The 16108-nt window shown below is 43.9% G+C and overlaps 1 protein-coding gene across 7 annotated transcripts in view; it reads left to right on the top strand.

The window, feature by feature from the left end:
• The window catches only part of BRIP1 (BRCA1 interacting helicase 1), a 294634-nt gene that overhangs the window by 134787 nt on the left and 143739 nt on the right, over nucleotides 1–16108 (top strand). For all 7 annotated transcript variants that reach the window (XM_053274533.1, XM_053274532.1, XM_053274536.1 and 4 more), the window contains 3 exons: nucleotides 6073–6185; nucleotides 11532–11614; nucleotides 15767–16058. In XM_053274533.1, coding sequence (XP_053130508.1) covers nucleotides 6073–6185; nucleotides 11532–11614; nucleotides 15767–15891 — 321 coding nt within the window. In that variant the 3' untranslated portion in view covers nucleotides 15892–16058. The remainder of the gene's footprint in view (nucleotides 1–6072; nucleotides 6186–11531; nucleotides 11615–15766; nucleotides 16059–16108) is intronic.

The following is a 16108-nucleotide window of genomic DNA, read 5'->3' as shown; positions in this document are numbered from 1 at the left end:
GCTGCCTGAGCCCCGTGCTGCAAAGTCGGGCCTGAAAAGAATGGAAACATGACAAGAATAGTGGCCTCAGCTCCACTTTTAGGGATGGGTGGGTTGATTTCCATACCACCCTTCGGCCAAGATTTCCAGGGTGGCTTGCAGCAGAAACAGAAAGAGCTCTACAGCTAACGTAGTTGCTTACAGTTCACTGGCAAAAAGAGATGGACATGAACCCTCAGCTCCTTGCCCGCCGAATAAAACATCCACAGAACTGGTCTAGGGTGGCGTTTCTTTCCATGGTGACCTCCCCTCTGTTTCTTTGACCCAAGAGAGGATGCAGTTTGCACCTGTCCTGATATATATATATATATTTATATTTATATTTATATTTATATATTATTATTATTATTATTATTATTTCTGTTAGCCAGAGGACAGGGAAAGGCAGAGGCATTTCTGCAGGTTTTCTCTCTGACCTGGGTTTTGATTCTTGACTGCTGGAGCCCTTCCCTTCACTCATCTGAAGGCACTCGGTTTGATGACGAGGTGTTCACCCCGTGGCCTGTGCCGATTGTCTAAGTCATTTGGGGTGTGCTGCTGGTATTATATTCTGCCCCAAGGCGACAGGAGAAGAAACACTCTGTTTCTACCTCTCCATCATTCCCAAAAGTCCTGCCTGCACCCCCACCCCCACCCCGCATTGTTCTCACTCTCTCTTTTTCCTTTTCTGAACATCTTCTGCATAATGCATACTTAACCTTTGCAAAACAGCTCTCTCTCTCTCTCTCTCTCTCTCTCTCTCTCTCTCTCTCTCTCTCTCATGCCATGTGAACCATTCCCCAGCATCCTGCTCCAAGAGCAAAAAGCAAAAGTTTGTAGAAAGCCTTTTCTTTTTCCTTGAAACTCCGTTTGGGTAGAACAACAGGCGGCAAAGGCGGGGGTGGAGTGGGGTGAAATGGAGGAGGGGGGACGTTCTTGGTTAACTTTTAGTTGCAGGGGAGGTCTGTCTAATTAAGCATTAAAGGAAACAGTGGTTAACAGGTATAATGCTGTTAGACTTCGGCTAATATGAATGTGACCGTGACCTCCTAGATAGATCAAAGCCTAATCTCTCTGACAGCTACAAGATGACATGCCTTGCCCCAGGCCTTCTGCTGCCGCTTGCTGAAGATCTCTCTCTGCAAAGCATGCCTGATAGCTAGGAGTATATTTTTAAGGATGAACAGGTAGAAGTAAAGGGCTGTCTTCTGACATTTTAACTAATCCCTTCTAGCCTGTGGTTTACTGCACATTTAGGATATTTGCTAGCAGGAGAGTCTGGCTTTTCCACATATGCAGCATGTCATGTTGGATTGGGCGTCATGGTGATGCCTGCTAATGCAAACTTGTACAGTGAAATGGATTCTGATTGCATTAAAGTGACGGGTGCTGACCTTTTACCTGTTACGTGATTTGCAAGGAATGGTCAGCCCTTAACGAGCAGGCATGAGGGAGTGTGTGTGCATGCACGTGTGTGCGCACACACACACCTATTTTGAAGAGTTTGTTGACTGTGGGTCACAATTTCTAGTTACCTACAGATACCAAATTTTGCATTCACAATCATGCCACTTAAATTAGCTGAATGTATTACTTTTTATACCAGAATATTCTGGGGTAAAGATTTATTTATTTACTTACTTGATTTCTATACCGCCCTTCCAAAAATGGATCATGTGGTTTACACAGAGGCAAAGAGGCACCTTTTAACATGGTGATTCTCTTTATTTAGCAGGGAGAGAGTAACTGTCCCTCTCCACCCCCAGCACAGGACCTCCAGTGACTGTTGCTGGTATCTATCTTATGAGCCCTTTGGGGACAGGGTTCCATCTTATTTGTTTGTTATTTCTTTGTGTAAACTGCCCTGAGCCATTTTTGGAAGGGTGGTATAGAAATCGAATAAATAATAATAATTAATTAATATTTAAAGAAATTCTGAATGTAAACATCTTTTAACTTCTGTTGTTCTCCACAGATTTTTAACACTCACTAATCAGATCAATAATTCCCAAACAACATCATGCTGAAGAAAAGCAGAAGATTTTTCTCAGGTTCAAATTTATTATGATTCCAATTGATCCAATATCAAATCAAATCTTTATTGTTACAGTCATTCGACCACTAAAACACAAAGTACAAAAGCTTTACAAAAAAGCGAGCTTTACTTAAAAACGAAGGTGGTCAAATAAAATAATAAACTGTTGAAACATAAAACAGAACCATAACACCCAAGTTCATCCATGACATAAAACAGAGGGCTCCATGCATTGTAATAATCTAAAATTCAATTCAATCCAACCCCATATCTCGCTTCTCAACATTTCTTATCCTAGTCTTATTAGCCAGAAACTAATACTTCACCACGTTATAAGATACTACATCCCAACAGTCTGTCAAAAGTAATTCCAGATAGAACTGTTCAGAACAACTGGAGTATGCTGTTAAAAAAGGACTTATATCTCTCTCCCGCAAAGTTCGATAAAACTGACAGTTCAAGATAACATGGGCCATTGACTCCACTTCCCCAGAACCACAAGGGCAGACACGCTCCTTATAGGGGATCTTACAGTATCTCCCCTCCCCTCCCACTGAGATACAACGCATAATCAACTTGTGGAATTCTCTGCCACGAGATGTGGTGACAGCCAACAACCTGGATGGCTTTAAGAGGGGTTTGGATAACTTCATGGAGGAGAGATCTATCAACGGCTACTAATCGGAGGGCTAGAGGCCACCTCCAGCCTCAGAGGCAGGATGCCTCTGAGTCCCAGTTGCAGGAGTAACAGCAGTAGGAGAGAGGGCATGGCCTCACCTCTTGCCTGAGGGTTCCCCAGAGGCATCTGGTGGGCCACTGTGGGAAACAGGATGCTGGACTAGATGGGCCACCTTGGGCCTGATCCAACAGGGCTTAATGGACTTCCCCATGTTAATTAGCAGGAGTCAAGTCGCATTTAGATTTTCAAATACTGAAATAACTTGGGTCAGTCCTGAAGGTAGAAAATGTGTCTATTTAAAAGGGGAAAGGAAAAAAAAGAACTACAAAAATCGTTTTTGAAAATAACAACTGGAGCCTTAAATTGACATTTTGTAGGCAGGCAGGCAGGCAGAGAGTCTACCGTGCCACATTTCCTTTTGCAAGCATGAACAAATGGACACAGCTGCCAGCCAAACTCACTCCCCAGTCATGTGGAAGTTAGGGGAAATTTCAGCTCATATAAGCTGCAGTCCAGAACACTTTTAATTTGGAAGTTCTACTGAAACAAGGGAAATTTACTCCATTACAGAATTGAATTCTTAGTCTTTTTATAGTCCGCTTTAAACCCATGTTTGAACTGTTTACCCTTCCCTCACAGCAGCTGGACTGCGAACTCTTTCATTTGCCACCACACTATCTCAGCCAATTAGTGTTAGAGGCTTTGCCACAAGAAGCAGAATACAATATAGAGTTCTGTTCATATACAGTGCATCAGTGTCTGGGTGAATAACTGCAACTCTGATAATCGGGAAGTAAAATATCAGACTGTGAACACTTGTTATAGAGTAGCTATATAAATACAGTTGTTGTTATTGCCTTTAAAATGGATCTGGAATTATAGCTATTCATTTGGAATTGTTCTAACTACTCAGGTGATGTTCTAGGTAGGGCTTGCTCAGTAAATCTCAAGAAAGAGCCACCAGCCCCAATCAATAAATTCTGAGTGACGGAAGCAAATATCAGATCTGTGAAATCAAACTGAATTTATTTTCTGGCTGTAAAGTTTGAATTTGTAAATTTGACAGGCTGTTTTAAAGGGCATAAGTACATAAAATAACACTAAAAAAAGAAGAAAGAATCAGTCCCCAAATTCGAGTTGAAAGTTACCTGTCAGAAGTGGTTAGAAGTGTGCTGTTTTCTCTCCTGAAGCGTGTCCTTTCAGTTGTCAGTTTTAAAAGGTTAATACAGAACAAAAGAGCAGTGAAATCAACCTGCCTTATGTTGCTTTGTGTCTCTCCGTTTAAAACAACCAATTTGGAGTACAGAACAGCAGGCCTGGGCTGGTTTTCTAAACCTCCTCTTGCTCTTCTCCATCTTGAACTGAGCTTCTTACTTGACTTTGGAATGATGCATTAAAGAACTTTGCCTTAAAGCTGAGATTCAGAATTCCTCTTATGGATGGTCCCAGCAGATACATAAGGATGATCTCTAACTGCAGTGTAACCTGTACCCAGTGATGGGATCCTGCCATCCCAGTGATGGCATCCTGCCTACTGTATTACTCCTGGTCCTGCCAGAGATATATAGATTGCACATGATGTCTGTATCCTTGCTGCATATCTTAGTCACTGTGTGTGTGTGTGTGTGTGTGTGTGTGTGTGTGTGTGTGTGTGTGTGTGTTCATTATGTACTGTCTTTGTTAGTCTGTTGACTGTAATAAAGTTTGATCAATTGATTGACATGATGCTTGCCTAGTGGGGCCTACGTATAAATTCCAGCACACTTGCGTGGCAGTTTCTTATGGGGGTTAGTGATTGTGCGGATTCAGGCTCAAGCATGTTGGAATCAATGCCACTATGCAAATGTGGCATCAAATACATGGATGCCAGTGGACCCAGATGTGCAGCTGCCTGAGGGAGGGTGAATGTGCTTTCCAGCAGCATGGAAATCACACCCATTTACCCTCCCTCAGCTATCATGGCATAGAGTAAATCTGAGGTCTTGTTCAGTATAATGCAGAAAGGGGCTTTGGTTTTGACACTGGAAGATATCAGCAAGCTTGTAAACAGACTCAACTAATCACCTGTGAGGAATAAGAGTCACCTCCAAGTGACGAAACTGGGGATGGAGTGGGAGAGTATATTGCAAGATATTCCTTTCTTTCTTATAAGTTGTCAGCATCACCCAAATAGTTCTGGGCAGGCAGGCAGGCTAGTAAAAGAGAGAGGAAAAACACTGAGGACTAGTAGCTTTGGAGGTATTTTTAATGCAAGGCTGTATTCATTTTGAAGGCGTTAAGAGCTTGGTGGGGCCCAGGCTCCAGAACGAGCAAGGTATGCAGTGCTGAACTGTTGTGTAGTAAACAGTAGCCTCTGCCTACCAGCATTATGCTCCGTGATTGACCCCGGTATATGTGTGTGGGTGGTGAACAGGTGGGTTTCTTCAGTGCTTAAATATGCTTGATAAACTTGGCTCCAGTGCAGGCTTATCATTTGGAGGATTTATCCGCAGGCTGTGTGGAGTGAAACAGGAACTGGTGGTGTGCAGTGAGATAAGAATCCGGCTCTCTTCCTTGCTTTCAAGCTATTATATGAAGACACAGCGCTGACCGAAAGACTTATTCATCTTTGGCCAGAAGGCCACTCAGGCATCTTAGGCAAGCCTGTGATCACTGTGTATTCTTATTCTCAGGGAAGGGGAAAATATCAGTATGAATAACAGAACTTGTGAGCAGACGACAAAGGGTACATTTCATCCATATGCAAAAAATCAGCTGACTCAGAGTCATGTGTAGCAGTTTGAACATCATGATAATAGTTTTTGTTTTGCATACAATGCAAGTCCCTTTCTGCAGACACTCACGTTTCCAGATCCTCAAATGAAATTTTGGCGAGCATGCATGAACTTCATCGGAAGTCACGTTGACAAATACGAATACGACAAATATTTATATGCCGCTTTTCAACCAAAGTTCCCAAAGCGGTTTACATAGATATAAATTTTAAAAAAAAAATGGCTCCCTGTCTACAAAGGGCTCACCACCTAAAAAAAGAAACATAAGATAGACACCAGCAGCCGCCACTGGAGGGATGCTGTGCTAGGGATATTCAGAGATGTAAAAGTCAGACCTGGATCTATAGTGAGGGCTAGATATCTGACTTTATCTTTATCTGACTTTGCTTTATTAATTATTTCAGCCACAACTATTGGAGTAATCAGTTTGTTTTGGCCTTTGGCAGCTAAAAAAGCCCATTTAGCTTTTCGGCAATTACTTGATAAAATAATTAAGATTAGCGTATTTTAACTCATTGGAAGGAAATGTGCACATGATTCTTAGTGTGTCATATTAATTTTTCCAGGTTGAGCTGAAGAGGAAATACAACGATCAGCATGCAAAAGTGAGAGGCCTCTTACCAGGTAGCCAGTGGTATGAAATCCAGGCCTATAGAGCCCTCAACCAAGCCCTGGGGAGGTGAGTGGAATGTGGTGGTGATGATTTAAATGTTCTAGGCACTGTACATATACTGCAAACACACACAGGCCTTATACAAATACAACAAATATTTATATACTGCTTTTCAACACAAGTTTCCCAAAGTGGTTTACATAGATATAAATAAAGTGGCTCCCTGTCCCCAAAGGGGCACACCATCTAAAAAACAAACATAAGATAGAGACCAGCAACAGCCACTGGAAGGAAGCTGTGCTGGGGTTGGATAGGGCCATTTGCTCTCCCCCTGCTAAATAAAGAGAATCACCATTTTTTAAAAGGTGCCACTTTGCTTAGTTAGGATACAAAAGAAAAAAGGATGCCAGGGGAACAATAACTATCTTGGAAACATAGGAAGCTGCCCTATACTGAGTCAGACCATTGGTCTATCTAGCTCAGGATTGTCTACCCAGACTGGCAGCAGCTTCTCCAAGGTTGCAGGCAGGAATCTCTCTCAGCCCTATCTTGGAGATACTGCCAGGGAGTGCTTTGTTTGGATAATTATCTAAGATTATTTTCTTAATTCTAATATATTAATTTACATCCTCTCTCTGACTTTTTACTGACTCTTTAAAGCACGGTCTAAGACTGTGATTGGGTTGAGTTCCTTGATTTATGTAAAAGTGTGCCAACCACATTCATATTGTGAGTTGTGAGTTATATTACTGTAACTTGACTCTTAAAACCAAAAGTGTACTAGAGGTGGCAAAGAGGAAGCCAAGAGGGACATGGTCCCTACCCGAGAGATTTAGGCTGGGTCCTGGTGGCATCTGCTCCCATGTCTCAGGAGGAGTAGGAGATGAGGTAGAGAGGGATGAATGGACAAGTGCAGGTGAGTCGAGTTAGACGCTTCAGTTCCCTTGGGAATGAGAATCCTAGACTATTGGAGATGGAAGGGAACATAGGAAGCTACCATATACTGAGTCAGACCATAGGTCCATCTAGCTCAGTATTGTCTACACAGGTTGCAGGCAGGAGTCTCTCTCTGCCCCATCTTGGAGATGCCACCAGGGAGGGAACTTGGAACTGAGATGCTCTTCCCAGAGTGGCTCCATCCCTTAAGGGGAATCTCTTCCAGTGCTCACATGTGGTCTCCCTTTCATTTGTAACTGGGGCAGATCTTGCTTAGCTAAGGGGACAAGTCATGCTGGCTCCCACAAGACCAGCTCTCCTCCCTATAACCTTCAGGGACCTTCAGGGTGTACTAGTCCAACCCTCTGCTCAGGGCAGCAAACTGCTAAAGCATCTCCAACAGCATGCTCCAACAGCATGCTTGAAACTGTGTAAGGTTAAACGAAAGGCTTCATGCAAAAGATGGGGTTTGGGGAGGAAGAGAGTGACGCATTGTATGAACATATCTGCTAGTGGCGGTTTTGCACTGCTGTGGCTATGTTGGGTTATGTACGCACCATATGAACATATCTGCTAGTGGGGGGTAATACCACCTGTACAAATCCTGCTAGAGATCCTATCTGGTTTGAGAAGTGTGGGCCTCAGAACGGTCCCTCCTTGGTTTGTGAGTCGTTCAGCATCCCTGCCACTGCGACTAATCTCTTTCTGAAATCACTTTCCCTACGGCGTAGGAGGAGAACCAAGATGCACAGAATTTAATAAAGATATAGCAGGATGAGTTGCCACTCACCAAACAGCACATTTCCCCCCTAAATCTGTACAGTCTTCCAGGGTTGCATGGAGCACTTAAGTACACTAGAAGGTCAGAAAGTCATTTTTTCACACTGACGCCTACGCCAGTGGCTCTCTTACTTTGCAGTAAACAATGCTGTACTATAATCTGCAACCTTGTAAACATTTCTGACCTGCATCCTCTGTGGACTAAACGTCTTGTACACCAGTTCAGCTAAAACCGAAGTCATGTTTTGCAGACTCAAGTAACAAGGCATTTTGCAAAGTGGTATTAAAGTGGTATTAACTGTAGCCTATACCTGCTCTACTTTGGAGCCATCTAGCTTCCAGTCTGATGTGGTTTTATTGTCTTATTAATTACACTTGTAGAATCTTTTTTTTTTAATGCTTGTAGAATTTTTTAAAATGTAAAACCAGACATGTACGTCTGGGAAAGGATTTTCCTCTGTAGCGAATAAGAATATTTAGCAGAAACATTAAAAGTCTATAGATTTTTTTTTAAAGCAAAGTAGAAGAGCAAGGAAATCGTGTCCATTGGTATTTCTGTCAGCCTTATGAAAAAGGGGCCTGATTTCTACCAACACTTCCCTCCAATGCTCTAATATAGAAGGAAATGCTTTTAAAATTTGCTTAGAAATCCGCAGACTAACCACAATAATTTGTATGCTGCCTACATTTAGAATTGAAGGAATAAGGTAAAGGACATTCCTTCTTTGCACGGTGTCCTTTACCTTATTCCTGCTTTGCACGGTGTCCTTTACCTTATTCCTTCTATTTGTCGTGCATCCCTCTCTTTGCCATACATTTAGAATTGTACATGAAAGAAAGTCATGGGCCTTTCCCTCAAGTTTACAATTTTAAAAATAAGACACACAAGGGAAAGGGAATTGAGGGGAAAGGTAGAGGGAAGAGGATGCAGGAGCAAAGAGGTGAGCCTTTAAAAGTTGGATTTAAATCAGGATTTAACCAGGCTGACTGTCCTTTGCTTTTGTGCGAAAAGGGAGAGAGCAGAGGTCCCTGTGCCAACCTCAGTGCAACTAACAGTTGCAGAATAGCTCTTTCTCCCTCCCTAGAACACATTTCATTCATGATTTCATTTCCTCTTCGTCTCTGGCCTCAGTTCAAAGTGCTGGTTCTTACCTATAACACCCTAAGTTAAGGGTATAGCAAGGTTGGAGTGGGCCCTGGGGTGAAAAGGTGAAGTCGGGCCCCTATGTTCCTTCTTCTTTCAGGTATTTTCATTTGTGAAAATGTCCTTGCTCTAGAATGTCCTTGTGTCCTTGCTCTAGAACAAGGATTCTCAACGTTGGGTCCCCAGATGTTACTGGACTTCCATAATCCCCAGCGGCCTTTGGTTGGGGATTATGGGAGCTGAAGTCCAATAACATCTGAAGACCCAAAGTTGAGAATCCCTGCTCTAGAATGCCCTCCTTAGAGGTCATATGGCATATATGGTCCTGTCCCTATATGCCTTCCAGTGCCTGGTGAAGTCTTGGCTCTTTAAGGAGGCTTTTGAGAGGATAATCTGTGCTATATTATACAGTCTGTCCTATATTGTGACTTTATTATAATATTTTGTCATGTTGGTTGATGTTATATCTGTGTGCTGTTGTTTGTGCGAGATGACTTTGAGTTCCTCAGTGAAAGAAAAGTGGGATAGAAGATCTCAAAATAAATAATGTTCCACTGTAAGGTACAGCTTGCAGTGAAAATCCACATGGAAATGGATCATAAGGGGGTGCGTCATGCAGTGGGATTGCAGAGTGCTACCTAATGGCGCAGCGGGGAAATGTCTTGACTAGCAAGCCGGAGTTTGCCGGTTCGAATCCCTGCTAATATGTTTCCCAGACTATGGGAAACACCTCTATCGGGCAGCAGCAATATAGGAAGTTGCTGAAAGGCATCATCTCATACTGTGCGGGAAGAGGCAATGGGAAACCCTTCCTGTATTCTACCAAAGACAACCACAGGGCTCTGTGGGCGCCAGGAGTTGAAACTGACTCGACGTCACAACTTTACATTTACGTGTTAGGCAAACCTAATCTTCCTCCAATGGTCTAGTTTCACATGCAAAGTAATTCCAGAAAATCTCCTTGCTGTAAGAAATTGGTCCTATGAGTCTTCCTGAAAACGTAGACGAGCTGACAAACGGAACCCTAGTCAAAGTTTGCAGGTTCAAAGGACCTGCCCATGTAGAGAATACAGTATTCCACAGGTTTTATTTTGCATTCAGATATATGATTGGACAAATAAGTCTCCTCAGGAGATTGACGCGAGCTAACTTTAGTCCCATATGTGGTGTGTTTGTATTGCTGTTGGAGTATATGAAGTAACGCAACTCCATGAAACACGATCACCGTTGGTGGGAGGGAGTAGGCCAGATGTTGCGCATGGGCCAGGTGACTGACTTGAAAGGTGTGGGATATGTCTCCAGTGGGCCCAATACATTTACTTTTAACTACATACTTACTAGAGCAGTGGAAAAATGAAAAGGTGGAAGGAATCTTGTGCTTTGCTTTCGTTGGTAGCTATTCCTCCCCTTCCCTGTCTTAAGAAGTTTGAAAGTCCCATTGAAAAGGATGAAAGTGTCCTTGTAAAGCCCACCTGCAGGATTCCAAGAAGGTGAACTAGTTTTCAGATCTGATTTCTGGTCTGAGCATATGAGACGGAGGGTACAGTCTGCCAGGAGCTTCTCCGACAGTAGCTCCAGTGGAATTGGGAAGTACACAAGAAGTTCTGGTGGGTTGTGGCCACAGAAAACCCTAGTGTGCTGTTCCCGATGGCACCTTTTAAAACAACTCTAGACTCTGTGTAGTCTGCAACCCACGTTCTCCGTGGGGCTGCCTTTGTTTGGAAACTGTAGTTAGTGCAAACGCAGCTGTCCGATGCTGTTGAGACGGAGCGTTGCCTGTGCTCCATGGCTCCCTGTCAGTTTCCAAGCCCGATTCAAAGTCCTGGTGCTCACCTTAAAAAGCCCTACAGGGCTTGGGACCTGGGTATCTGAGGGAACACCAGCTCCCAAAACAACCTACATGTGGACTGCTTCTTCTTCCAAGGCCCCCACATCCCTGCTCCCATTCCTGAAGTAGGTGGCATTGGGAGACAGGACCTTCTCCATAGTGACACTTATCTATGGAATTCTCTCCCCTGGGTGATTTGCCTGAAGCCTCTGTTAATGTCTCTCTAGCTTCAGGCAAAGTCCTTTTTATTTTTCCAGGCTTTCAACATCCGATGAGATTTGATAGTCTGCTTTAGCGCTGCTTCTGTTTTGCTGTTATGATTGTTGCTCATTATTTCTTATTAAATATAACTCATTTACCAAATACTAAGTATTAACTATTTAGTGTGATGTGTTTCTTATTTGTTGTGTCCCACGCCATGTATTGTTTACTGGAGGGCATTATATGTCTCTAGTTAAGCGAATAAAGCTCTCTGCTTTTTACCCCACAAGTTATCTCGCAACGGTTGTGCCGACAGGTGGGTTTGGCGTTGACCCTTGGGTGGGAATTCCACTTTTGATGGACTAAAACATTCCGGGTAGTAAGGTGTTAATATCCTGGTGTTGAGTTGAAGCTCTGTAAGGTTTTGCTGTGACTGACACAATGTTTGGAATGCAGTAGGCCAATATTATGAAATCCCTGTTTTCATAACGTTTGTTTTCTCATACTTCTCTCTCTCTCTTAGGTGTATTCGACACCAGAGTGACTGGGGTGCGCTGATTTTAGCTGATGACCGTTTCAGGAGGAACCCAAATAAATATATAGCTGGTAAGTTGCACCAGTGCTCCACCAGGTTTCTGGTGGGCAACTCATGGGTGGTGGGCCTTACCCAGTTTTAATGGATTTTGCCTAGGCTCATACTGCTGCCACACACGGCAACTCACCCCTAGGCCAGTTGATCTAGGGTAAGTGAGGCCACCAGCCCGATGTGCAGCTCCCTGACTGATTGTTTATCGGGCCTGTGCAAAGCTTCGGCCAAAGCGGAATACTCTGCACAGTCCCCCAGGCACCATGCGGAGATGGCTATTCTCCCTGTGCAGTGCTATGTTTTGCCCAGCAGGGGGTGTGGGTGGGCTCCTTGAAGAGAAACGGAGCCCTCTTGAGCCCCCCACACCACCATCTTGGAAGGCCTGCACAGAATGCTGGGAAGTGTAGTCCTCCCCAGTGCTGTCCTCCAAGCGCTCTTCAGAGAGGGCTCCTTGGTCTCTCCTCAAGGGCCCTCCCAGCACTGAGAGAAGCCCAATACTGTACGGGAGTCAGCCCAGTGGGAAACGGCTCCCACGGTGAAGGTTTCTTGCCAACGTGGCCCCCGCTTGAAATACAGTGGAGATCTCTGACGTATAGTCTCTTCTCGAGGCAAAAGACCACATTAAAACCACAAATATCATACATATAACAGTAAAAAGCTGTAGCCTGTAACAATCACTCAGATAGTATTCACAGTTATGAAAGAATTATGCTACAAACTATGCAAATTATGCATCGTTTTCTATGCATAATTCTATGCATAGAATTATGCAAACCACCACCACCACCCTTTATATGTGTGCAAAACGTGCCCTGCATGCACTTCAGTATTCTCAGAGCATGATCTGCTGCAGGGAGCTTCCTGAAGCCAGCAGAACTGGCCAGTGCCTGCTTGGGAGACCCCCTGGAAACCCTATTTGTACCACTGTGAGCTCAACGATAGAAGACGGGATGTTAAATATAGCCAATCAGTAAATATTAAGAGTGTGTCAATTAGGCTTCTGCTCACCTGATTGTTTTCCTACATAAATATCACTTCTGTGGTGGTGTAAGTATGTGTTGCATCAGAGGTGATAAATGCCCCTGTTGTTCTTCTACGGTAGGAAATGGTTACATGTGAAGCAGCCCTTGGACTCAGGGCAAATTTGAGCGGACTCTAGCTGGGACTAAATGGAATGAAGGAGTTTGGAACATAGTGGTTAGAGTGCTGGACTAGGACCGGGGAGACCCGAGTTCAAATCCCCATTCAGCCATGGTACTTGCTGGGTGACTCTGGGCCAGTCACTTCTCTCTCAGCCTAGCCTACTTCACAGGGTTGTTGTGAAAGAGAAACTCAAGTATGTAGTACACCGCTCTGGGCTCCTTGGAGGAAGAGCGGGATATAAATGTAAAAATAATAATTATTATTATTATTATACTGAGTCCATCCAGCTCAGTAGTGTCTTCACAGACTGGCAGCAGCGGCTTCTCCAAGGTTGCAGGCAGGAATCTCTCTCAGCCCGATCTTGGAGATGCCAGTGATTGAAGCTGGGGCATTCTGCACTCAAGCAGGCAGGTGCTCTTCCAAGAGCGGCCCCATCCCCTATGGGGAATATCTTACAGTGCTTACATAGTCTCCATTCAAATGCAAACCAGGGCAGATCCTGCTTAGCAAAGACAATCCATGCTTGCTACCACAGGACCAGATCTCCTCCACTTTGTTTTGCTGCTGATGAAAACAGCCCCATGTTGTTGTTGTTGTTGTTGTTGTTGTTGTCGTCGTCTCCTCCTCCTCCTCCTCCTCCTCCGTAATGTCAAATAATTCAGTACTTCTGACGTGATGTCAGTTCACTTAAAGTTTCCCTGCACTGGCTGCCACTTGCAGGGGAGGAGAAACTCAGAGCATGATCAACTTCATGTCATGTGTTTTGCATTATAGATGTTACCGGGGAGAGCAGCAGGAGGAGAAGGGGGCAGGGCACCAGTTCTGGCCTCTGGAAGCTCATCCCTGAGTATCACCAGGTCATACAGATTACTGTGACACTTGGAAATATCAAGCATTCCATGTCAGAGTCAGCTGTGCGTCACAATACGCCTGTTACTGTGTGGGTTTCTCATTAAAGTAGCTAAGTGACTGTGGGGGCGGGGGACGTGTTTAGGTGTCCATCTTTGCTGCCGCAGATACAAATCTTGCCATTAAAAATGCAGCGGGGAGGTAAATAAAATATAGATCTCATGCAATCCTTATGACAAATAACACTGACATTGTATCAAAATAAGCATCCATCCAGATAAAGTCACTGGTGAGGATAAATTAGTCATCTGTGGGGAGTTTTTGAGAAGGGCAAACCCAGGCCCAACCACTGTAATATTCATAAACGCTCTGCTTTATTAACTACTAAAAAATATTTCCAGGGAGCATCAAAATTACTTGTGTGTCTTAAGTTTGCATCTGCTGATTTTTGCTCAGTGTGGGTATTGGTGGCGGTGGTGTGTGTTGGTGATGGTCACCCTACTTGATGAATAATTGTGAGTGTAGAAATACTGAAGGAGGCGCGCGGGGGCTTTCATAGAGAGCTCCTGCACTTCTAAATTTGCAACTACATCACCGCCGAAGGGGGGATGCATAACCTTTTCCATAAAATACATGAATGAACATCTTCTCAAGGGTTGCTGAAAAATTGACCAAAAAGTGGGGGCATTGTTTGATTCTGTTGGAAAATGTGCTTTAAAAACTGAGTATGGTGAGAGGCAGCCCAGCAAGCAGTGTGCCTCCCAGGGTGTCTTCCGGAATCATGGCTGATAAGTTAGTCCGCACATTAAGTAGCTGTGAGAAGAAAATGCTTTAGGTTAGAAACGATGGAATTGAAGGCAAAATGGCACACGTTCTCATGTTTCTCAGGAATTTCTGCCAAGTAAGGCGGTGAAACAAATGCTGCCTCTGTCTTGTCAGGAGGTGGCGCTCACATGCTATCATAGGAACCATGTTTGCCCTGTGCCAGAGGAGCAGAAAGATAGGAAGAGGGGAGAATTGAAATCCCCTCATGGTAGAATCTTCCACCGCAATTTTAGAAGCAGTTTTTTCAAGCCGTTCGGTGTCTACGGTGAGGATTCTTCGTAACAACTTGCTCACTGAGATGAAGTGAGTTAACCTGGAGTGCGCAATGGATTGATTTTATCTGACGGCAATCCTAAACAGTGTTAAAGCAGCCTTCATAGATACCATTGTTGTAAATCTGATCTGCACACTTAAACTTAAAACTGTTCAAAATGACCAGTGTTTTAATCACCGGCAGATGACATGGAGAAATATTTTTACTACTAGAACTTTCCCCCTAAAATAGTCAGAAACTGCAGGCAGAATAATCATAATGGATATACTGAATTATGACTGTGTGCATGCATGTGTGCACAAACACAGAGAGAGAGAGAGAGAGAGAGAGAGAACACACAAGAAGCAAATATTAGTTGATCACTTTCATTGCAATTGTCATACATTTGAAATATAGGGGAAGATCTTTCAGTGCTCACAGAAGGATTCAAGTTCCCTCCCCGGCAGCATCTCCAAGATAGGGCTGAGAGATATTCCTGCCTGCAACCTTGGAGAAGCTGCTACCAGTCTGTGCAGACAATACTGAGCTGGATAGACCAATGGTCTGACTCAGTATATGGCAGCTTTCTATGTTGCTAAGTTTAATTTTGGAAAGGAAAGCTGATCGGTAGCCAGCATGACTTGTCCCTTTAGCTAAGCAGGGTCTACCCTGGTTGCATATGAATGGGAGCCTAGAAGTGTGAGTACTGTGAGATATTCCCTTCAGGGGATGGAGCCGCTCTGGGAAGAGCATCGAGGTTCCCAGTTCCCTCCCTGGCAGCATCTCCAAGATCAGGCTGAGAGAGATTGGGCTGCCTGCAACCTTGGAGAAGCCGCTGCCAGTCTGGGTAGTCAATACTGAGCTAGATAGACCAATGGTCTGACTCAGTATATGGCAGCTTCCTATGTTCCTATATTGTAGAGACTTCACTGCAATCCATATCATTCAGATCTAATAGTTAAGTCGGTGAGCCTAGCCTGAGAAACAAAATCAGTTTTAAGTTTGGGATGTACCACCTCCTAAGGATATGACTTCTCTAGCTTGCTCTATAATTATTACAATAAAATTCTTCTACCAATGTCCACCTGCTTCTTTTTCAAAGGTTTATCGAAATGGATCCGTCAGCAGATCCAGCACCACGAAGACTTTGATCATGCCCTTGGTTCTTTGGATACGTTTGTTAAAAAAAAATCAGAAGGGCACCGATTCCTCACCTCAGGGCAATGATGAACCTGTGCCCATGCCTTCAAGTTCAAAGGACCTGACACCGAGTTCCTTTCTGGAGACAACAGTTTGTCTGTCATCAGACTTTACCGTTGAAAGAGGAGTGCAAAGTTTGGTCCCAGAGACACTTTCCGCTACAGATATTGGCACAATTCATCCAACAACATCCAGTAAGTCATGTGACAGCCTTACAAAGAGGGAGAAAAAGTAGGTCTTTTCC

This window comes from Hemicordylus capensis, chromosome 12 (assembly GCF_027244095.1).
Source record: "Hemicordylus capensis ecotype Gifberg chromosome 12, rHemCap1.1.pri, whole genome shotgun sequence".
NCBI lineage: Eukaryota > Metazoa > Chordata > Lepidosauria > Squamata > Cordylidae > Hemicordylus > Hemicordylus capensis.
This window is presented reverse-complemented; position numbering and strand designations above follow the sequence as displayed.